The sequence below is a fragment of the Trachypithecus francoisi genome, unplaced genomic scaffold, assembly GCF_009764315.1.
Source record: "Trachypithecus francoisi isolate TF-2019V2 unplaced genomic scaffold, Tfra_2.0 Lachesis_group20, whole genome shotgun sequence".
Taxonomy (NCBI): Eukaryota; Metazoa; Chordata; class Mammalia; order Primates; family Cercopithecidae; genus Trachypithecus; species Trachypithecus francoisi.
The window spans coordinates 70,176,381-70,199,926 of record NW_022681466.1 but is presented as its reverse complement, the minus strand read 5'-3'; the positions used below and the strand labels follow the sequence as shown (position 1 = coordinate 70,199,926).

Sequence of the window (23,546 nt, the reverse complement as noted above, 5' to 3'; positions counted from 1 at the left end):
CTACTTGGGAGGCTGAAGCAGGAGAATCACTTGAACCCAGGAGGCAGAGGTTGCAGTGAACAGAGATCACACCACTACACTCCAGCCTGGGTGACAGAGCAAGATTCTGTCTCAAAAAAAGAAAAAAAGAAAAAAAAAACAGTTAAAATGGTGAATTTTATCTTATGTATATTTTATCACAATTAAAAAAAATAGAATGAGCATTACTTTAAGAATAAGACTAACCTCTCTTCCTAACTCCTCACCCTCCTGCCTCTTCTGGTATTTGACATTTTGCAGCTTCTGGTATTGACAACACAAGAACAGGTAAAAGCTACCAGTGAACCAAGGGCTGTCCCATGACCCCCTTACACCTGGAGCAAAAAGCAACCTAGGCAGGGCTTGTAGGCACTCCTTGACATTGTGGTCTCACTGGCAAGGCCAAATATTGTCCTCAGCTCTGTCTGTGTGAGATATGTAGGTAAAGAAAGAAACAACAAAAGATTCCTTCAGTTGTCTTTTCATGGGTTGGGCCCTCCAAGAAAGAGAGCTGGCTCTTAGTCCTAGGAGGCTAACACTTGCCTTATATCAAAACGTAAGTCAGTGGCAAAGCACCAATTCCAACATTTCAGTTCTAAGTCCACAAGACTTTAACGTTCCCACCGGGAGGATCCTGCTCATGTTTTGTAATCCTAAAAGGCAGAACTCCATGTTCGTTCATGTTCAGTTTAGCAGGAGGGCTAGAAAGGAGACAGGTTAGATTCTGGAAGAGTGTCTTCTTCTGCCAACTGCATCCAGTCTAGAGCAGGGATCCCAGCCCCTGGGACTGTGGACCGTGGTCCAGTCCATAGCTTGTTAGGAACTGGGCCGCACAGCAGGAAGAGAGCGGTGGAAGCAAGCAGGACCGCCTGAGCTCCACCTCCTGTCAAGTCAGCAGCGGCATTAGATTCTCACAGGAGCGAAGCGCGAACCCTATTGAGAACCACACGTGCAAGGAATCTAGCCTGCATGCTCCTTATGAGAACCTAACTAATGCTGGATGATAGGAAGTGGAACAGTTTCATCCTGAAACCACCCACTGCTAACCCTATCTGTGGAAAAACTCTTCAACAAAACCAGTCCCTGGTGCCAAAAAGGTTGGGGACCACCAGTCTAGAGTATCAAGGGCCCAAGACCAATGTGTTGAACAGATGCTGTGGGCGCTGTCTACTGTGTTCACCAACATCCCCAAAGAACACAGCTACACCCCATGTAATCAGGGGCCGCTCACCTCTCGGTGGTTATGTCCCCTGGCCCTCGAGGCTATGGAGGTGATCAGATTCAACTCTGATGGCCATCTTGAGATGTTCTTCCTATTACACTTTACATTGCTGTTCCCAGAAGTGAGGCAAAGGCAAATCACAAAAGATCTCTGCCTATACAAAGTATAAGACAAGTTTTTAAAAATCACAAATGAGTACTGGCCGAATTAGGATACTCGATAGTGACATCTTACAACGAGGCTGTGAAATACCCTTTCCCCCAGCTCTCAAATCCAGATCTCACTTGAGTGTGATGGATTAAAAAAAAAAAAAAAAAAAAAAGAACGAGAAAAAAACCCACATAACCCAGCTGTGACACTTCCTTCCACCTCTACCTGTACATCTGTTTCCTACGGCGTGCCTGCTGCCTCAAGTAAGATGGGTGAGGCTTCTGTAGATGCTAGGGAACAAGATGGAACAAAAATGCTTCACACCTGGCTCCCAAATTACAGGAACGCTGGACTGAGGCCAACATAAGCTGGCACAGCACCAGCTGAAATGGACATCAATTAAGAAGCCTGTCATTTTTCAAGACTACAGGGTCTTTTTTCACTCCACAATCTGCACTGCTCCACAAACCAGCCACAGCACCACTAGCAGGGTTTTCCAGATGGGATCATTTCCCTGAGATTCCACATTTGCAGATTTATTGCAGAACTTTTTAACCCATCCCTCCATTTTTAAAGCCTGAAATATTATTCCACGTTACAGTTTTATATTCAATTGAATTTATTTGTCTATAGTAAAATCTGTACCTTCATGAACAGAAAAAGAAAGTTTTAAGCCTGCCTACAAGTTGCTGCTTTGCTTACAAAAAGACATGCAAATAACTGAGATTCGTGAAGGCTCAGAAATTTTTCTCTGAGCACATTGCTCCAACTGGGGTCAGAGGTCAGAGAGCCTTGACCAGGCTCCACCATCTTGGTGACATGGACAGATCTCCAGCACTAAGGCAGGCCTCCTCTGACCATCACACGCAGTGTTAGTGATCCACGTCACATGCACAAAGAAAAAGAAACTCTACTAATGTCTAGTCAGTGGCAAATGTTGTTTAAGAAAAACATCTTAACAGGGATCAGCAATTAAAAAGTGACAAGATTCCACACAATGTCTTCTCTTGACTTTTATCCAATGGGGCAGGACATCTTCCCTACACCTACGTGGCTGCCCAGTGGAAAGAATTCCACGCAACACGAAAGAGACTCATGGTGAGCATGTTCTGAGAACTGAATTCCACTGCCTCGGGGGCCTGTCTGCTGCTGCCAATTTGCTTCTCATGGCAGAACACTGTGTGTCAGAGCCCTGACGAGGCTCTGCCGATGCTTGTTTGGAAAAGAGTCCAGCTGGAGATGAAAGGAGTTCTTCAAAGCAGTGACTCCTTGGAGGCTATCACTGTAGAACTGGGGAATGACTACTTATCAAAAAACTACTTCACTCTGGAATAGACTATGGGCAAGAAGCTGGCCTGACCTCTCGGGTATTCTGTTGGAGTTGGCCTGAGCTGGAGAGGCCTTGATGGGTTTGGAGTGATGGCAGGAAGTGAGGAACCCAGTTGAAGGTAAGCGCCCAGAAGCTACATCATAGGTGGGGACAGGAGAAAGAACTGAAAAAAGCTTCAGAAATATGTCTGGACAACTCAGTTTGGCCCACCCCTTATACCCCTCTTTCATTTTAAATAAACAGCTTCAAAAGGGGTGGCTCTCACATCTTTCTGCTGACTAAAGTCTCAATTTCCTTATGTTCCTCTACTAAGAGAGCCTGAAACCTTCAGCATTTAATCAGTCAAAACTTAGTCTCTGAAGTGAAAAGACAAGCCACAGACTGAGAGAAAATATCTGCAATGTATTTGTATCTGACAAAGGATTTGCATCCTAGATACATAAAGACCTCTCAAGACCCAGTAAGAAAATAATCCAATTTAACAATAGGCAAAAGATGTGAATAGACGCTTCACCAAAGAAGATACACAGATGACAAATAAACATATGAAAAGATGCTCAACATCATCAGCCATCAGAGAAAAATGTGAATTAAAGTCACAAGGTACCTATTATAATTATTAAAAAAAACAAACAAACTGACAGTATCAAGTGCTGATAACGATGCCAGAACAACAGGAACTGCTCATGCAATACGGTACAGCCACTTTGTAAAAAACAGTTTGGCGGTTTCTAGCAAACTTAAACATACTCCTATATAGACCATCCGTTCCATTCCTAAGTATTTATCCAAGAGAAATGAAAACTTAAGTTCCTTCAAGAAATGTAAAAACTGATGAACAAATGTTTACAGCTGTTCTATCCATGACCACCAAAAACTACAAATAGCCCAAATGTTCAACTGGTGAATGGATAAACAAATCATAGTGTATGTACACAATGGAATACTACTCTGCAACAAAAAAGAACGTATGATTGATACAGGCAACAGCATGCATGAATCTCAAATGCATTATGCTATGTGAAAAGAAGCCAAACTCAAAAGTTCTATATCAAGCTTGTCCAACCTGTGGCCCATGTGGCCCAACACAAATTTATAAACTTTCTTAAAATATTATGAGATGTTTTTTGAGGTGTTTTTTTTTTTTTTTAGCTTATCAGCTATCGTGAGTGTTAGTGTAGTTTATGTGTGGCCCAAGACAATCCTTCTTCTAATGTGGTCCAGGGAAGCCAAAAGATTGGACACCTCTGCCCTATGTACTGTATGATTTCATTTATACGTCATTTTGGAAAAAGCTAAGTTATAGAGACAGAAAACATCAGAGGTTGCCAGGGACTGGGGATGGGAAGGGAGCTGGTTGCATGAGGGAATTTTTGGGGGTGTTGAAAATGCTCTATATATCTTAATTGTAGTGATGGCTACATGAAAGTATGTGTTTCTCAAAACAGTACAACAAAGAGTGAATTTTAACTTATGCAAACTCACCAATCCTGGTTGCTGCAAGTCTCTGTGGGAAAGGGGTAAACTGGTGGAACACCACTCCATGTGGTGACTAGGGGTACCTGGGGATGCATACATCTAGAGTGTGATGGGGCTGAGACAGAGCCCACTCTCACCTTGCAATTAGAGACAACACTATAAAACAGACATAGATTTATGTTGGAATAAAAGGAATTTTATGCCCTTTATCCTTCAACTTCTTCCTTGTTGTAGAGACAATACAACCTTCTTTAAAGATTAAAAAGGTACAAAATCTCAGCCTGATTTTCCTCCACCCTTTACCTGTCCTGTTTCATTTAGGCAGAGGTCTCTGTTTCTCCAAAGAGCAAAGTGTATATTCAAGCTGAAATCAGAGGCCTAGACTAATTAGAGGCCTGCTGGCCAGAAGGGGTTAATGTGCACAGAACTTAGTAAAAATGAATGCTGAAACTATTTTTAATAATAAACACCTGCCAACCTCTAATTAAAAACTACAGGGACAACATGGTGGCTGTAATCATAGCACTTTGGGAGGCCAAGGTGGGTGAACTGCTTGAGCTCAGGACTTCAAGACCAGCGTGGACAACATGGTGAAATCCCATCTCTATAAAAAAAATACAAAAATTAGCTGGATGTGGTGGCGTGTACCTGTGGTCCCAGCTACTCAGAAGCTGAGGTGGGAGGATCCCTTGAGCCCAGAAGGTTGAGGCTACAGTGAGCCACTACACTCCAGCATTGGCAACAAAACAAGATGTTGTCTGAAAAAAACAAAGTATACTCTGAGAAAAAAAAAATTTTTTTTTTTTTGAGATGGAGTCTCGTTCCATCACCTAGGCTGGATTGCAGTGGTGTGATCTCGGCTCACTGCAATCTCTACCTTCCTGGTTCAAGCGATTTTCCCGCCTCAGCACCCCGAGCAGCTCGGATTACTGGAATTACAGGTGTGTGCCACTGTGCCCGGCTAATTTTTGTATTTTTAGTAGAGACAGGGTTTCACCATGTTGGCCAGGCTGGTCTCAAACTCCTGACCTCAGGTGATCTGTCCACTGCAGCCTCCCAAAGTGCTGGGATTACAGGCGTGAGCCACAGCACCTGAACCAAGAAATCTGTCATGTTTTCAGTGGGTAAGGGAAAAAATGTATCGATGTGAAAATAAAGTTTCTCTTCATGTCATTAACAATAAAATGATGAGGACAGCCACCTCCAAAGATATAGCAGATTAAAGGAAAAGGAAGCCTCTCATAATGAAGTTACATGACCACAGGGAGCAAGTTAGGTTCCATGGAAAAAGATGTTTGTTACAGCAGTACCCAGAAAGCTACGAAAGCAGTGAGCTTGAAGAACAGAACATATCCCACTCCTGCCACAGTGTCTGAGCTTCACGCCTCTGCTTCACCATTTAGTCCTTCTAGTACTTCTTGGGTGCTTCGAGAGGAAGGAAATGGTAGAGAGACGCAGCTCTTACCTTCAAAGGGCACAAGCATGTAAGCATATGCACACATACAAATGCAGAGAAAAGGCCTTTTCATTTAAATGGAGGAAGCTCCCATGTCTACCTCTATAAGCAAAAGTATTAATCATCCACCGTCTGGTTTTAATCCACATGCTCCTGATTCCGCATTTGAATGTATTGTTATCAGGGGAAGGAGCATTTCTGCTCAATCTTATTCACCAGCCAAACACCTGAAAATGTGAAAACCATATTGGTAGAGTACCTTCTTAGGGACCCAGAAAACTGAGCTCAGCTGCTCTTTTGTTGTTTTACCTTTTTTTTTAAAAATGATGAACAAATGTCAATTTCAGGGGCACTGAGATTAGAAAGAGCTCAGGCCGGGTGCTGTGGTTCACGCCTGTAATCCCAGCACTTCAGGAAGCTGAGGTGGGCAGATCATTTGAGGTCAGGAGTTTGAGACCATCCTGGGCAACATAATGAAACTCTGTCACTACTAAAAATACAAACAAATTAGCTGGGTGTGGTCAGTGGGTGCCTGTAAACCCAGCTACTCCGGAGGCTGAGGCAGGAGAGTCGCCTGAACCCGGGAGGTGGAGGATGAAGTGAGCTGAGATTGCACCACTACACTCCACCCTGGGTGACAGAAAGACTCCCTCTTAAAGAAAAAAAAAAGTAAGAGCTCAAATTATAGGTCCTTCTATCTTGGAGTGACACAATCCTCAAGGAAATTAGCACCTTTTCTTCTGTATTTCCCAAAGAGATCCAGCCACACACAACCTGACTGACATCAGCCTGTCAGACGCAAGACTGGGCACCCAGGTGCACCCCTTAATGAGCATTTACAAATGAAATGGCAAGCCCAAACAGCAAGCCTTTCCCTCCTGTCTCTCTCTCTCTTTTTTTTTTTTGAGACAGGGTCTTGCTGTGTCACCCAGGCTAGAGTGCAGTGGCACGATCACTGCTCACTGTAGCCTCGACCTTTCAGGCTCAAGCAATCCTCCCACCTCAGCCTCCAAGCAGCTGGGACTACAAGCATGCACCACCATGCCTGGATAATTTTTATTTTTTTTTTGTGGTGACAAAGCCTCACTATGTTGCCCAGGTTAGTCTCGAACTTCTGGGCTCAAGCGATCCTCCCGCTTTAGCATCCCAAAGTGCTGGGATTACAGGCGTGGTGTCACCAGGTGGGTCTCCATTCTTGAGTTCACGCTTTGCTAACAGTAAGAGGAAGGCTTAAAAAAGTGTGTATGTATCTAAGCACGTTTCTTCCACTGCTTGTGCTGGAGACCCTCCCCCTCCGAAGGCTTAACCTAAAAAGGGTCCCAAAGCCCCTATGTGGGCTGAAGTACCTTCTTCAAAGCCATTAGTCACCAACCTTGCAGTCTTACTCCAGACTGCTCAAGGGGCCACCCATGACACAAAAACTCTGGCAAGATTAGGGGCCAGCAAGAGCAGAAGAAACCGCAATATGCCTGAGACTCCCAGGAGAACAATGACTAGTGCTGGTAGGGAACAGACTGACAGACAAAGCAGACAGACTCTAACCAGGCCTCACACTGTTTTCAATGCAACACAAATGTTTTCCATTAAAAGTTCCCTGTCCCACAAACACTCATACATGCAGCTATGAAATCCACATACTTAACTTCTGCTTTTCTGGCACACTGACCCAACTACCTCTCCTGTTTCTCTGGAAGACAGCAAAGATGAGGATAAACAGATTTTGGTACCCCTATCACAAAGGTAAGTGGAAGAGAATCACAATCAAAAGCATGCTTACTAAGTACCCCAACATGACTATGCCTGCGCAAGCCAAAGGGAAGAAGGCAGAAAGCAAGGACTTTCCTTTTGCCAAAACCAATCCTGTCTAGTTTTGGATCTTCCTATTTGGCTCTTACGCTTTCAGCTTAAAGTTAGGCTTTATTTTGTAGTAAAGTCTGCAAATTATCTTCATCAAGAGGTGTTGGTCACCAGTAAAAGCAAAACAGGCAAAAACCTCAGACTCATTACAAAGTCTGTAAAATTCTAGTACTAAGAAATCAGGGAATGCTGGCTGATTTGTAACCTGTATTTCAAATGCTTAGAACCAGCTGAGTATTGTACTGGTGACAAGAAGCTGAACTAGAAATCCCTAAACCATCAGCAAGCTCTCCTCCCACCACCAGTAGAACCGGGCCCAGGTGCATTTCTAACCAAAGTCACAGAAGTGGGACACATAAATGTTTGAGTAATTCCTTAAACGAAAGAAATCACAAATAAGAATTCAAGGGAGTAATAAAAAGGAGTGAACATTGAAAAGAAGGGAAGAAGTTAATTTTTTAAATGGCATGTGAGAAATAAAAAGGAAATCCCCTATTCAGGCAGCTCTGGAGTTCCCTAATTGCACAAGAGCAAATGACACCCCCCGCTGAACATGTATGCCTTGTTAAGCAATTGCTCAACCTACACTCATTGTGCAATTTCAACCTTCCAAAGTTTTTTGCTGCACATATGCAAACCACGTTTTCCTCTGCATTCTAGAATTAAGAACAGTTTATCATTCTTCTCTTCACTTTAGAGAGGGGTGTATGCATGAGCCAAAAAAAAAAAAAAAAGTATTGCTAGATAAGCATTCACTACAAATGAGGTTTTATATTATTTCATCTGGTTATTTCTGAGTTTACTGGTAGTTAAGAAACACTTGAATTCACTCTTAGGCAGCTAAAGTTTCATTTTTCCTGTCACCGACAGTAATGATATCACGAAAAATAGCCTACGAAAACATCAAACCTTCAAAAGCCTTTGTCCTAAATGATGGCAATTCTGGAATATTTGAAGCAGTTAAAAGTAGAAGTCCCTACTGTGTAGTCAAAATTCCACTGGAAGGCCAAGCGCCATGGCTCATGCCTGTCATCCCAGCACTTTGGGAGGCTAAGGCAGGTAGATCGCTGGAGAGCAGGAGTTGAGACCAGTCTGGGCAACGTGGCGAAACCATGGCTCTACAAAAACTACAAAAATTAGCCAGGTGTGGTGGCGTGCACCTGTAGTCCCAGTTACTTGGGAGGCTCAGGTGGAAGGATCCCTTGGGCAACAGAGCAAGATCCTGTCTCACAAAAAGAAAAAAAAAAAAGTCTGCTGTTCAAGACTACATTTAAAAAAAAAAAAAAAGGCAAACCAGTCACAGACCATGAGAAATATTCACAGGATGTATATCCGACAAGTATTTGTGTCCAGAATGTGGACTCTTATAACTCAACAAGAAAACACCCCAATGTTTAAAAAAGGCCAACAGATTAGAACATTTTCCAAATGAGGATATAAGAATTGTCAGTAAACTCATAAAAAGATGCTCATCATTATTTAGGAAAATGACTACTAAAACTATGGCCAGGGACAGTGGCTCATGCCTGTAATCCCAGCACTTTGGGAGGCCGAGGCGGGTGGATGATTTGAGGTCAGAAGTTTGAGACCAGTCTGGCGAATGTGGTGAAACCCCGTCTCTGCTAAAAATATGAAAGAAATTAGGTGGATGTGGTGGCACACTACAGCTGTCATCCCAGCTACTTGAGAGGCTGAGGTAGGAGAACTGCTTTAACCCAGAAGACGGAGGCTGCAGTGAGCTGAGATCGCATCACTGCACTCCAGCGTGGGTGACAGTAAGACTGTCTCAAAAAACAAACAAACAAACAAAAAACCCTCGAAAACATAAAACCAAAATGAGATACTACTTCACACTTACTAGCACGGCTACAACTATAAAGATTGGAAATACCAAGTGTTGGCAAGAATGTGAAGCAACTAGAACGCTCATACATTGCTAGTGGGAGTATAAAAGGTGCAATCACTTCAGAAAAGTTCGGCAGCTTCTTTTAAAGTTACGTATATACTTATATGACTAAGCAATTCTACTCCTGGATATTTATCCAAGAGAAATGAAAACATATGACCACAAAAAGACCTGTACATTAATGTTCACAGCATCTTTTTCATAACCCCTCCAAAATAAAAAGAGCCAAAATACCTATCAACAAGTGAATGGATAAACTGTGATATATCCATATAATGGAATATTACTCATCAATAAATGACGGAAAAAATATAATGCACAATACGGGTGAAACTCAGACGTTATGCTGAGTGACAAAACAAAGACATGAGTATATATTATATGATTCTACGTGTATGAAATTTTATAACAGGCAAATCTAATCTATAGTGAGAATAATTACATCAGTAGTTGCTTGGGGCAGGGAGTAGGATGGGGGACAGAAGCACTCGGGAACATTGTGTGAAGGAGGAAATATTCTATAACTTGATTGAGGTGGCCCTTACACAGAATATATAAACATTCTGTATCTTGACATGGGTATATATACACCCATATTCAAATGTATACATTTCATATGTAAATATATATTAGTAAAAGTTGATTTATAAAAGTAAAGGTATTAACTATAAATTTATTTTTATTTTAATTAATTCTTTTTTTTTTTTTTTTTTTTTTTTTGAGACGGAGTCTCGCTCTATCGCCCAGGCTGGAGTGCAGTGGCCGGATCTCAGCTCACTGCAAGCTCCGCCTCCCGGGTTCCCGCCATTCTCCTGCCTCAGCCTCCCGAGTAGCTGACACTACAGGGTGCACCACCACACTTGGCTAATTTTTGTATTTTTAGCAGAGACAGGGTTTCACCATGTTGCCAGGGCTAGTCTCAAACACCTGACCTCTGGTGATCTGCCTGCCTCGGCCTCCCAAAGTGCTGGGATTATACGCGTGAGCCACCACACCTGGCCTTAAATTGTTTTGAATATCTAAAATTATGGGCTGGGTGCAGTGGCTCATGCCTGTAATCCCAGCACTTTAGGGAGTCGAGGCAAGAGGATCACCTAAGCCCAGGAGTTCAAGGCCAGCCCAGGCAACATAGTGGGACCCCGTTTCCACAGAAAATTGAAAAATTAGCCAGGTGTGATGGCATGCGCCTACAGTCCCCAGCTACTCAAGGGACTGAGGTGAGAGGATTGTTTGAGCCCAGGAAGTCAAGGCTGCAGTGAGCCAGGATCGTATCACTGCCCTATCCTGGGCAACAGGGCAAGACCCTGTCTCAAAAACATAAATAAAATAAAAGTAAATACAACTATGAAAAAAAAAAATACAACTATGAAGTAAAAATATATATTCTTTTACATATATGATTGTATTAGTAAAGAAAACTAAAAAGAGTGAGATAGAAAGTACCCAGGCTGAAGTTTAAATCAATGTTTACATTCTCCTAACCAATTTTAATTTTATATTTATTATATTATATTACATTTATATAATTTTATATCTATTAAGTCTTGAGACAAAGGTTGTAGGTATGTATGCAGGTAGTTAGGAAGGCTAGGCAGGCAGGCATGCTCACATAACTGATCCTCAGTTTTTTTTCAGAGATGGAGTTTTGCTCTGGTTGCCCAGGCTGGAGTGCAGTCGTGTGATCTCAGCTCACCACAGGCAACCTCTGCCTCCTGGGTTCAAGCAATTCTGCCTCAGCCTCACGAGTAGCTGGGATTACAGGCATGCGCCACCAAGCCTGGCTATTTTGTACTTTTAGTAGAGAGAGGGTTTCATCATGCTGGCCAGGCTGATCTCGAACTCCCAACCTCGGGTTGATCTGCCTGCCTTGGCCTCCCAAAGTTTTGGGATTACAGGCATAAGCCACCACGCCCGGCCTTTTTTTTTGAGACAGTCTCACACTGTCACCCGGGCTGGAGTGCAGTGGCGTGATCTCGGCTCACTAATCTTCAGGTTTTTATATACCAGTTATCATCATCAGTCAGTGTTCATCTACAAGCAATCTTGCCTCCAAAGTTTGGAGTCTCTGGTCCTTAGACATTGCGCTGCCACTACTCTCATATTTTTGCCCTTGAACACACCTCCTAAATGATGTAGGCAAGACTACGTATATTTAGTACCACTCAGAGCACTCTCAAGTCTCAAGGATTTGTCTTTAAAAAAAAAAATCGTATTCTCTCTTCAAAGACTCAAATTCTAGACTTTGAATCCAGGGCATTCCAAGATTTGAAGAATATTCAATCCAGAGGGAAAGATGTGGTAAATTCAGTCTGAGCATTCTATTCCACTCATACGAACTTTTCCTTCATTGTTTATCCTCGGGAACTATTCTAAGTTGCTTTAGATATCTATGAAATGATAGCGAGGGAGGTCTAAGAAGGAGAAACTATCTCAAAGGGTAAGAACAAAAGACTTATGTGTAAGGTTGCCTGAGATGGCATCGTTTACAAAACAGATAAGTCACTAACTTCCTATAAAATGTCTAATGATTAAGGACTAAACAAATATTATAATATATTCGTACAATATTGTGCAGCTCCTAAATTCATGTTATAGGTAAACATGGAAATATATACTTATTGCTAAGTAAACAAAGTATATTACAAAACAAGACCTATAGTTTGATTCTACTTCAGTTAAAAAGCAAAAATCGGCCAGGCGTGCTGGCTCATGCCTGTAATCCCAGCACTTTGGGAGGCCGAGGCAGTTGGATCACAAGGTCAAGAGATCGAGACCATCCTGGTTAACATGGTGAAACCCCGTCTATACTAAAAATACAAAAAAATTAGCTGGGCATTGGTGGTAGGTGCCTATAGTCCCAACTACTCAAGAGGCTGAGGCAGGAGAATGGTGCAAACCCGGGAGGCAGAGCTTGCAGTGAGCCCAGATTGCGCCACTGCACTCCAGCCTGGGCAACAGAGGGAGACTCAGTTTCAAAAAAGAAAACAAAAAAAAAAAGAAAAAGGCAAAAATCAGTGCTGGACGTGCTGGTTTGCACCTGCAACCCCAGTTATTCAGGAAGCTGAGGCGGGAATATTGCTTGAAGCCAGGAGTTCAAGACCAGCCTGGGGAACACAGCTGAGATCCCGTCTCTAATAAATAAACAAACAAGCAAAAAACTTCACTTATATCCAGTCATCCATCTACCTATCATCCATCCTTCTAGGTTGGAACATATGGAGCAACATGGAACAAGAAACAGTAGTTATCTCTGGGTAGCGGATCAAGAAAATCTTTTCTTTTCCATATTGCTAATCATGATTTTCTCTCTTTTTTTTTTTGAGAAAGGGTTTCCCTTTGTGGCCCAGGCTGGAGTGCAGTGGTGCAATCTAGGCTCAGTACAACCTCTGCCTCCTTGGCTCAAGTGATCCTCCCACCTCAGCCTCTCAAGTAGCTGGGACTACAGATGCACACCACCACACCTGACTGATTTATTTTTTATAGAGACAAGGTCTCATTATATTGCCCAGGCTGGTCTTAAACTCCTGGGCTCAAGTGATCCTCCTGCCTCAGCCTCCCAAAGTACCGGGATTACAGGTGTGAACCAACATGCCTGGCTGCTAACACTGATTTTTTAAAAAATATTTCTAAGTGAACATTATTTTATAATACAAAGATTATTTTATTTACTTTTTTTTTTTTTTTTTTTGAGACGGAGTCTCGCAGTCGCCCAGGCTGGAGTGCAGTGGCCGGATCTCAGCTCACTGCAAGCTCCGCCTCCCGGGTTTACGCCATTCTCCTGCCTCAGCCTCCCGAGTAGCTGGGACTACAGGCACCCGCCAACTCGCCCGGCTAGTTTTTTCTATTTTTTAGTAGAGACGGGGTTTCGCCGTGTTAGCCAGGATGGTCTCGATCTCCTGACCTCGCGATCCACCCGTCTCGGCCTCCCAAAGTGCTGGGATTACAGGCTTGAGCCACCGCGCCCGGCCTATTTACTTTTTAGACAGGGTCTTGCTCTGTCACTCAGGCTGGAATGCAGTGGTAGAATCACAGCTCACTACAACCTTGACCTCCTGGGCTCAAGTGATCCACCCACCTCAACCTCTCAAGTAGTTAAGACCACAGGTGTAAGCCACCAAGCCCAGCTGATTTTTTAAATTTTTAGTAGAGATGCTGTGTTGCCCAGGCTGATCTCGAACTCCTGGACTCAGGTGATCCTTCCACCTTGGCCTCCCAAAGTGCTGTGATTACAGGTGTTAGCCTCCGTGCCAGGCACCAAACCTTCATTTTGTTTGATTCTGGTATGTAGATATGGGATTGATTTTTGTACAATGACTATATCCAGCAACTTTGCTACATTTACTTATTATTAGAATAATTCTAATAATTTATCCTTTTTGGGGATTTTCTAAATGTTATCATGTTATTATCTACAAATAAAAACTGCTTTATTTTTTCCCTTCCAATAGTCTTATTAATACTTCATTTTTTTGTTCATGTCTTACTGTACTGACTAGGCCCAACACAGACTGAATGGAAATAGTAACTCATTGCTCTTATCTTATTCTGCTTCTTGAGCGGCTTGCTTGGTAGTTATGCAGTTGCTTACTCTGTGAGAAGACCGAGGCGGGCAGATCACTTGAGGTCAGGAGTTTGAGAACAGCCTGGCCAACAGGGTGAAACCCCATCTCTACTAAGAATACAAAAATTAGCTGGGTGTAGTGGCAGGTGCTTGTGGTCCCAACTACTCAAGAGGCTGAGGCAGGAGAATCGCTTGAACCCAGGAGACAGAGTTTGCAGTGAGCCGAGATCACACTACTGCACTCCAGTCTGGGTGACAGAGAAAAACTCTGTCTCAGAAAACGATGACAACATGACAGGGTGAAACCCTATTGTACTAAAAGTACAAAAATACAAAAACTTAGCCAGAGCCCGGCACAGTGGCTCACACCTGTAATCCCAGCACTTTGGGAGGCTGAGGTAGAGGTAGGCGAATCACTTGAGGTCAGGAGTTCAAGACCAACCTGGCCAACAGGGTGAAACCCCATCTCTACTAAAAATACAAAAATTAGCCGGGCATGGTGGCAGGTGCTTGCACTCCCAGCTACTCAAGAGGCTGAGGCAGGAGACTCACTTAATCCCGGGAGACGGAGGTTGCAGTGAGCGAGATCACGCTACTGCACTCCAGCCTGGGAGACAGAGCAAAACTCTGTCTCAGAAAACAACAACGACAATGACAACAACAACAAAACTTAGCTGGACGTGGTGGCATGCACTTGCAATCCCAGCTATTAGGGAGCCTGAGGCAGGATCATCACTCGAACCCAGGAGGCAGAGGTTGCAGTGTGCTGAGATCATGCCACTGCACTCCAGCCTGAGTGACAGAGGAAGAGAGTGAGACTCCCCATCTCAAAGAAAGACAAACAAACAAAAAAACCCCAGCTGGGCGCAGTGGCTCATGCCTGTGATCCCAGCACTTTGGGAGGCTGAGGTGGGTGGATCACCTGAGGTCAGGAGTTTGAGATCAGCCTGGCTAACATGGCAAAACCCCATCTCTACTAAAAACACAAAAATTAGCCGGGCGTGAAGACACGTGCTTGTAGTCCCAGCAACTCTGGAGGTTGAGGCAGGAGAATCACTTGAACCCGGGAGGCAGAGGTTGCAGTGAGCCAAGACTGAGCCACTGCACTCCAGCCTGGATGACAGAGCGAAACTCTATCTCAAAAAAAGAAAAAAAGGAAAAAAAAAAAAAAAAAACACCTTAATGACATCTGCAAAAGTCTTTTTGTCATGTAAGGTAACACGTAACAGGTTTCAGAGACAGAAGACATAAACCTCTTTGGGGAGGGGGCGTTACTTTGCCTACCACAAAGGGTGAGGACAGCTCATGAGGTAGACACAGACCACCACTTCGAAGCTTTCTCACTGCTATAAATCAGTACCACTCACAATGATTCAGCAGTTCAGAGAGGTCTAAGGTAAACTCCCATACTAAACGGAAAGTGGCCCAATGACAGAATTTCTTCTTCACATGGTAGGCCAAAGCTCCAAGAAGGTGACAGGACGTTGCAGTATCATTTATATGAAAGAGACTGAAAAAAAGCCTGAAAACTAGACATGAGCAACTAGCTCTGATATAGTAGCTCCACTGTATACAGAACAGAAAACGTAGAAAATAAATTCATTTATTGACATTGCATAACACTTGGTCCCCTTCCCACTCCCTTGAGGTCAATGACTTGCTAATACAGGTTATTCTTTATCCAAAATGCCTGGGACCACAAGTGTTTCAGATTTTGGAATATTGCATTTTATACTTACTGGCTGAGCATCCCTAATTGGAAAATCTGAAATCAAACTTTTAGATTTTAGAGTCTTTTGTATTTCAGATTTTTGGACTAGGGATATTCAATGTGTACAAACTCTATACTTGAGCGAGGGATTTCAACTATTATCTGTGGGCACACTCTGGGAGGCCAAGGCGGGAGGGTCGCTTGAGCTCAGGAGTTTGAGATGAGCCTGGGCAACACAGTGAGGCCTTGTCTCTAATAAAAAAGTAAAAACAATTAGCCAGGTGAGGTGACGGGCGCCTGTAGTCCCAGCTACTCAGGAGGCTGAGGCAGGAGGGTCGCCTGAACCCAGGAGGTGGAGACTGCAACGAGCTATGATCACACCATTGCATTCCATCCTAGGTGACTGAGACCCTGTCTCAAAAACACAAAGAAACAAACAAAATGGACGGGCGTGGCGACTCACGCCTGGAATCCCGGCACTTTGGGAGGCCCAGGTGGGCGGATGATGAGGTCAGGAGATCGAGATCATCCTGGTTAACACGGTGAAACCCTGTCCCTACTAAAAATACAAAAAATTAGCCGGGCGTGGTGGCGGGCGCCTGTGGTCCCAGCTACTCGGGAGGCTGAGGCCGGAGAATCACTTGAATCTGTTAGGTGGAGGATGCAGTGAGCCGGGGCCATGCTACTGCACTCCAGCTTGGGAGACAGAGTCAGACTCCACCTCCAAGAAAAAAAAAATACTGTAGACAAAGAAGGTATCCAGTGAGAATCTACCTAATCTGTTTGAAGCAAGTATCTTTCTTTGTTCAAACAAATGTAAGTGACAAGCATCAAGCTGTAGAAACTAAAGCTGAGGTCCAAGAAAACAATCTGTCCCTCAGGCTGGAGTATGGTGGCACAATCACAGCTCACTGCAGCCTAGACTGCCAGGACTGAAGCAGTTCTTCCACCTCAGCCTCCTGATGAGCTGGAACTACAGGTGTAATATCATCAACCCTGGCTAATTTTTATATTTTCTGTAGGGACAAGTTTTTGCCATGTTTCCCAGGCTGGTCTCAAACTCCTGGGCTCAAGTAATCTGTCTGCCTTGGCTTCCCAAAGTGCTGGGATGACAGGCATGGGCCACTGCTCCCGACCTTCAACTGAATTCTTCAAATTATAGACTCTGTGAAGTATGCTAAATAAAGAATGAAAAAGCAAAGACAGATATAACGGGACTGAGGCCGGGCATGGTGGCTCATGCCTGTAATCCCAGCACTCTGGGAGGCTGAGGCCGGCAGATCACCTTGAGGTCAGGAGTTCGAGACCAACCTGGCCAACATGGCAAAACCCTGTCTCTACTAAAAACACAAAAAAATTAGCCACGTGTGGCAGCACACGCCCCTGTAATCCCAGCTATTCAGGGGGCTGAGGCAAGAGAATCACTTGAACCTGGGAGGCAGAGGGGGTGCAGTGAGCCGAGATCGCACCACTGTATTCCAGCCTGGGTGACAGAGTGGGACACCGTCTCAAAAAAAAAAAAGACATAAAGGGACTGCAAAAAATAAAGGTTATCAGATACAATGTAAGAGAACAAATAATGCAACAGCAGACTTAAAACCTGAACTAGAAGTAGTAAAGAGTAGAATCAATGCTATAAAAATATATAAAGAGGACAAACTTGAGAAACCTTCCCAGAATGCAGAAGAAAAGCAAAAACCGATCAAAGTGACGACAGAAAAAGTGACACACAGGACAAAGAATGGAGCTCTAACACAACAGTAGAGCAGAGATTACTGAAGAAAAGAATGGAACAAAGAGAGTATTTGCACTCAGAGGCATATAAGGTGAAAACTTTTCTGGTTCAAAGACACAATGATAACATTAATGCCAAATCAGCGCTCTTGAAGCAATGCCTTCACTTGGATACTACCAGCTCAACAAAACTCAAGAACTCCTCAAATTCACTGATGCTGCCATTCACATCTTCACATGTGGCACAGACTCTCTCTCAAACTAGGAAGATAGTTGCCTTACGTGTCTGGATCTCCCAGGCGGTGTTGGCAATACGTGTTTCGTAAATATCTGCAGAATAAGCATCAAGGCAGGACGAAACATGAGACTAATCCTGACCAGTAATAAAACTGCTCACATTGCTGCCACAGATGAGCACCTGAGATATGTTTTACGTTTCCTAGTAATGAACCCTAGAAGCTGGAGGAAATGTTTATATTTTTCAAATCTCTTTTTTATTTTTTTCAGACGGGGTCTCGTTCTGAGACCCAGGCTGGAGTGCAGTGGCACAATCATAATGAGCCTCGAACCCCTGCACTTAAAAAATTCTCCCGCCTCAGGCTCCTGAGTAGCTGGGCCTACAGGTGCTTGCCACCACACCTGGCTATGTTTAAACTTGTTTGTTTAAACTTGTTTAAAACAGGGCCTCACTATGTCACACAGGTTGGTTTAGAGATCCTGGCCTCAAGTGCTCCTCCCACTTTGGCCTTCCAGAATATTGGGATTACTGGTGTGAGCCACCATGCCTGGCCCTTTTGCAGATTTTTCTTTTTTTTTTAATTTTTATTTATATTTTTTTGAGACAGAGTCTCGCTCTGTCACCCAGGCTGGAGTGCAGTGGCACAATCTCAGCTCTGCAACTCCACCTCCCGGGCTCAAGCAATTCTCATGCCTCAGCCTCCCGAGTAGCCGGGACTACAGGTGCGCACCACCATGCCTGGCTAATTTAGTAGAGACAGGGTTTCACTGTGTTGGCCAGGCTGGTCTCAAACTCCTAGCCTCAAGTGATCCGCCCACCTCAGCCTCCCAAAGTGTTGCGATTACAGGCGTGAGCCACCATGCTAGGCCCCCTTTTGCAGATTTCTAAAAGGTCAAGAGTTCCTAAAGATTCCCTGACACATCCACGCTAATCTCCTAGGTTGGCCACGGAGATGAACCATATGAGCTTATCATCATTCTTTTCTCTTGAGCTTCAGTATCCTCTTTTACAAAATTTGAAGGGGGTGGCTCACGCCTACAATCCCACCACTTGAGGAGGCCGAGGCAGGAGGATGACTGGAGCCTAGGAGTTCGAGATCAGCCTGGGCAAGATGGTGAGGTCCCGTCTCTATTTTTTGTTTTTTTTTTTGAGATGGAGTCTTGCTCTGCCACCCTAGCTGGAGTGCAGTGGGACGAACTTGGCTCACTGCAACCTCCGCCTCCTGGGTTCAAGCAATTCTCCTGTCTCGGCCTCCCGAGTAGCTGGGATTACAGGGCCCACCACACCTGGCTAATTTTTGTATTTTTAGTAGAGATAGGGCTTCACAATGTTGGCCAGGCTGGTCTCAAACTCCTGACCTCGTGCTCCACCTGCCTCGGCCTCCCAAAGTGCTGGGATTACAGGCGTGAGCACCACGCCTGGTCAAAACTTTTAAAAAAAAAATCAGCCAGGCATGGTGGCACATGCCTGTAGTCCCAGTTACTCAAAATAAAAAAAATTTAGTTGGTCATGGTGGTGCGCCTGTAATCCCAGTTACCTGGGAGCCTGAGGCAACAGAATTGCTTGAACCTGGGACACAAAGGTCCCACCAGGGCAGGAGGACGGCTTGTGCGCAGGAATCTGAAGTGGCAGTGATTTATGATAATGCCACTGACTCCAGCCTGGGTGACAAAGTGAGACCCATCTCTTAAAAAAAAAAAAAAAAAGAAGGTAATAATACTTCCATGGCAGGCTTATTTAGAGAACTTAATGAAATACTGTACAGAAGTACCTAGCTCAGTGACTGATACATGATAGATACTCAGGAGACGGGATTTTCCCCTGCCGTGGGTGGGGAACAATAAAGCAGAGTACCACTTTATATGATTATATTATGTGGCCAGGGAAGCTCTCTTTACCAAGGTGACAGAAGGGAGTGCGAGAGGCACACAGCCGAGTACAGCGTGTTCCCGGTTAGGAAAAGAGCAGCTGCAAAGACCCTGAGGCACGAATGCTTGGTTTGTTTGAGTAACAACAAGGATGTCAGTGTGACTAGAGCACACTGGGTTGAAGGACAGCAGGAGGACCTGAGGTCAGAGAGCTTGGGAGTGGGATGGAGGTGGGGTTAGATCAAATGGAGGGCACTGTAGGCCACTGTTAAAACTTCGGCCTCTACTCTAAGTGATAGGAGCAACCATCACTAAATGACATGATCTTACTGATATTTTAAAAATAGACTGAAGAGTAGAAGGGGAAAGGAACCAGAGCAACCAGTCAGAAGGCATTTCAGCGAACTGAACCAGGGTGCAGTGGGAAGACAGAATTGTACCTGTACGTGTTTTGAAGGTAAAGAAGACAGTAAAGAAGACATTAACTGCTAATGGATTAGATGTGGAAGTGTGAGAAAGAAGTGCCAAGAATAACCCCAAGCATTTTGACATGAGCCGCCCAAAAATCAAAGTTGCCATTAACCAAGATGGGAAAGCGTAAAGGAAGACCAGGATGGTGGGTAGCCGGTGGGGCAGGATTCAGGAGTGTGGATTTGGACATGTCAGGTTTGACATACCTGTTTCACAGTCCTTGAAGTGGAGACCTACCTTAGTCTCACTGAGCCGCAACTGCCGCCTAGGTAGCCTAGGTAGCCTGGATCCCTACACAGGCTGAGGGCTGGTGTGCTGGCTCTGTGCTCTCCTCGAGCCAGAACACATACGTGGTATCTGACACTAGAGCTAGGAGAGCTGATGAAGATGGGGTGTGGGAAGAGTCTGAAGCTGGTTAGTACTTCTACTCGGCACCTGTCCCACACTAAAAGACAGCTTCAATAGCCAACTCCCAAAAGCATCCTCTGGAATCAAGACCACCTTGTGATCACAAAAGAAGAGTATGAGGACCCTCTGGCCCAAGCCACGTCATCCAGTCTCTCTTCTAACTCAACATCTCCCACACGTATAAAACAACTTGTTAGCTGTCCTCAGCCTCACATACTACAAATCCCCATTATTTGCCCATTCTGAGACTAGAAGAGCAGAATTTCACTCTAAGTTTTTGTTGGAAAGGCACAAAATAAGTATTCCTCTTGGGAAAGAGGGGTTCTCTGATTCCCAAGATATAGTAGCCATTAAATGCATCCATAGAGTATGAGTTTTTGATATATCAATGTCCAGAACCTTAATCTACTTACAGCAATTTAACCAAAGGGAATATATGCTCAAATTCTGCTACAAGAAACTGATTCACTGTTTATAACTGTAAAAAAATTGGGAACATTCTCTTGATTCAATAAAGCAAAGATGGGTTAAAGAAATCTTGGAATATAAAAGAATTCTGGGTAACTATAAAAAATGATTCCATATAAGAATATATTAAAAAATGAGGAAAAAAGTAGATTACAAATAGTATATACAGCTGGGCATGTTAGCTCACACCTATAATCCTAGCACTCTGGGAGGCTGACGCAGGTACATCGCTTGAGCTCAGGAGTTTGAGACCAGCCTGGCAACATGGCGAAACTCCATCTCTATTCAAAAAGACAAATATTAGCTAGGTATGGAGGTAGGTGCCTGTAGTCCTAGCTATGCGGGAGGCTGAGATAGGAGGATTGCTTGAGCCTGGGAGGCAGAGGTTGCAGCGAGCTGAGATTCTGTCACCACACTCCAGCCTGGGCAACAGAGTGAGACTCTATCTAAAAAAAAAAAAAAATTAAAAACAAATAGTATATATTAATATAACCTCCAGTTTTACTGAAGAGTGTGTGTGTGTATACTAGAAATTAAATATGATTATATATGATCAGCAAAATAACAGTGCTCTTACTTCTGGGTAGAAAGAAGGATTACGGATAATTTTTCTTCTTTTTATTTGTGTGTGTTTTCCAAATTTCCTACAGTGAACAAATACTCTTTTATACTAAAACAGTTTGTTTGTTTGTTTTTAGAGACAGGCTTCTCATGTTGCCTGGGATGGTCTCAAACTCCTGGGCTCAAGTGATCCTCCTGTCTCTGCCTCTCAAAGTGCTGGGATTAAAGGTGTGAGCCACTGCAACAGGCCAAGACTTTATATTCTATATAAAGTCTCTCATATTTGTAGTTCATGTTTGGAACTTTCACTTTTTTTTTTTTAACATCTCCCTATGTCCCTAGTATATACTTCATCTAGGTCAAAAGACTTCCTCCCGAGAAGACATTTGTGGAACCTCCCTGAAGGCCTGTCCCCCAAGGGACGTGATGCTCACTGCTCTGCAGAGAAGTCAGTCACAGGGTCTTCCTGCCTCCACACAGCACTTCGCTCCCGAGCTCGGTGCCTATTACGTCCCTAGCCTAGTAATTGTTACTACACGCGGGAAAGGTGAGGCCGACTGGACTACCCTACTCTTTACCTGGCTGAAAACCCAACTGTTAAGCAGAGACTAAGAGCTCCACAGTCCCCATCAGCAACAGGGAATCGGCTTTGTTTTCTATAAACAGACAGGAAAGAAAAATGTTCAGGTTAAAACACAGTCCTCAGAGGAAGGAAAATAGAAACCAGGCAGCGGGGAATGCTTCATATTCCTACAGGTTTTTTTTTTCTAAGTTAACACATGGTGTCTGCTTCTCTCTAGTCACCTATTTATCACTCTCCTCCTTAGAGAAGGGAAAAAGCCCTGGCTGTTTTCCTAGTGCAGAGTTTTGTGGTGGGGCGGGGGGTGGAGGAAGGGGGAGAAAGGAGGGTGCTTTGAGCATGATGCAAACCATTTGGAGCTGAGTGAGAGCACTGCCAACACAAGCTGCACTATTTAAACAAGTGAGGAAATGATCGTATATACAACATGCCAGCGAGCACACACACACACCAAAGGAAGTCGAGAGGGCTTTTTTTTTTTTTCAGGACACAGAGCTGGATGTCAGCGGCTAAAAGGTCGATATTTTCCCTTAACACCCTTCTCAATGACTTAATCATGTTCCATTTGCACAGAAAACTTCCCAAGAATAAAAAAGTCTGGAGAATTAAGAGGAGGGGCAAATGGGGAGGGATGTTTGGCCTGGGGCTGACCTTATCCGAGGTTTTCTCCACGTAGCAGGGGTCCTGAGGGGCAGCCAGCAAGGGGACAAAGCCCGAGAGAAGCCGATCCTCTTCCAGGATAAGAAGGGTGAGGTCATCATCTGGGTCCTTGTACAGTGGCACCTCAGACTGATTCACTGCAGTCAGTATGTTACAGAAATCAGCCAGCGTCGACCACACATCCACAGCAACACTGTGAGAAATAAAGTAAGAAAAGAGCAGCTCTAAAGAGGAGCCAGTAAAAAAAAGAATTCTCAGTACTTGCGAGCAGGGAAGTACTTGTAGCAAATGTTGTCTAGGCTGGCATCTGCCAGGAAATCATACCCCAAATGGTAGGAAACAAAACTGTGCCCAAGGCAGCAATCTAAGGTATGTGTATGTGGATCTACGCAAAGTTGAAATTGATTAGGGGGAGTTTGTAATCCTCACCAGAGAGGAAAAAGAATTTAGAGAATCAGTTGCCTAATGCAGGGTCCTGTCATCTTTCCAGACAGTGTGCCTGAGACGCTTACTCAAACACTCTAGACACCCAGTGCCTGAGGCTGCTCCCAGAATTCCCCACCGCTGTCCAGCCAAGTATATGCCATACAGACAGCAACTGAGCACCAGCCTCTCCTCCCCCAGCCACAGCCATGGCGGGTCTAGTCACAATACAGCAAGAGTCATGCAGGTTTCCCTCCTACAATGCTTTAGAAATCTCTTCCCTACTTATAGGCAGGCAATCAATCAATCAATCAAACAAACAAAAACCTCATTTCTGGCCCATCAAGATCCTCACAGGAAGGTAAAGCCTCTTACACACTTCATTAGCGCTGTCTCAGCCATTCCATGCCTCTTCTCCTTTCTCTCACGTGTGGAAGGTTAGATA

The 23,546-nt window shown here is 44.2% G+C and overlaps 1 protein-coding gene across 6 annotated transcripts in view; it reads right to left on the bottom strand.

The window, feature by feature from the left end:
• Positions 1-23,546, bottom strand: part of SMG6 (SMG6 nonsense mediated mRNA decay factor) — a 255,711-nt gene that overhangs the window by 96,353 nt on the left and 135,812 nt on the right. For all 6 annotated transcript variants that reach the window (XM_033185117.1, XM_033185119.1, XM_033185120.1 and 3 more), the window contains one exon: positions 22,670-22,871. In XM_033185117.1, the coding sequence (XP_033041008.1) occupies positions 22,670-22,871 (202 nt within the window). The remainder of the gene's footprint in view (positions 1-22,669; positions 22,872-23,546) is intronic.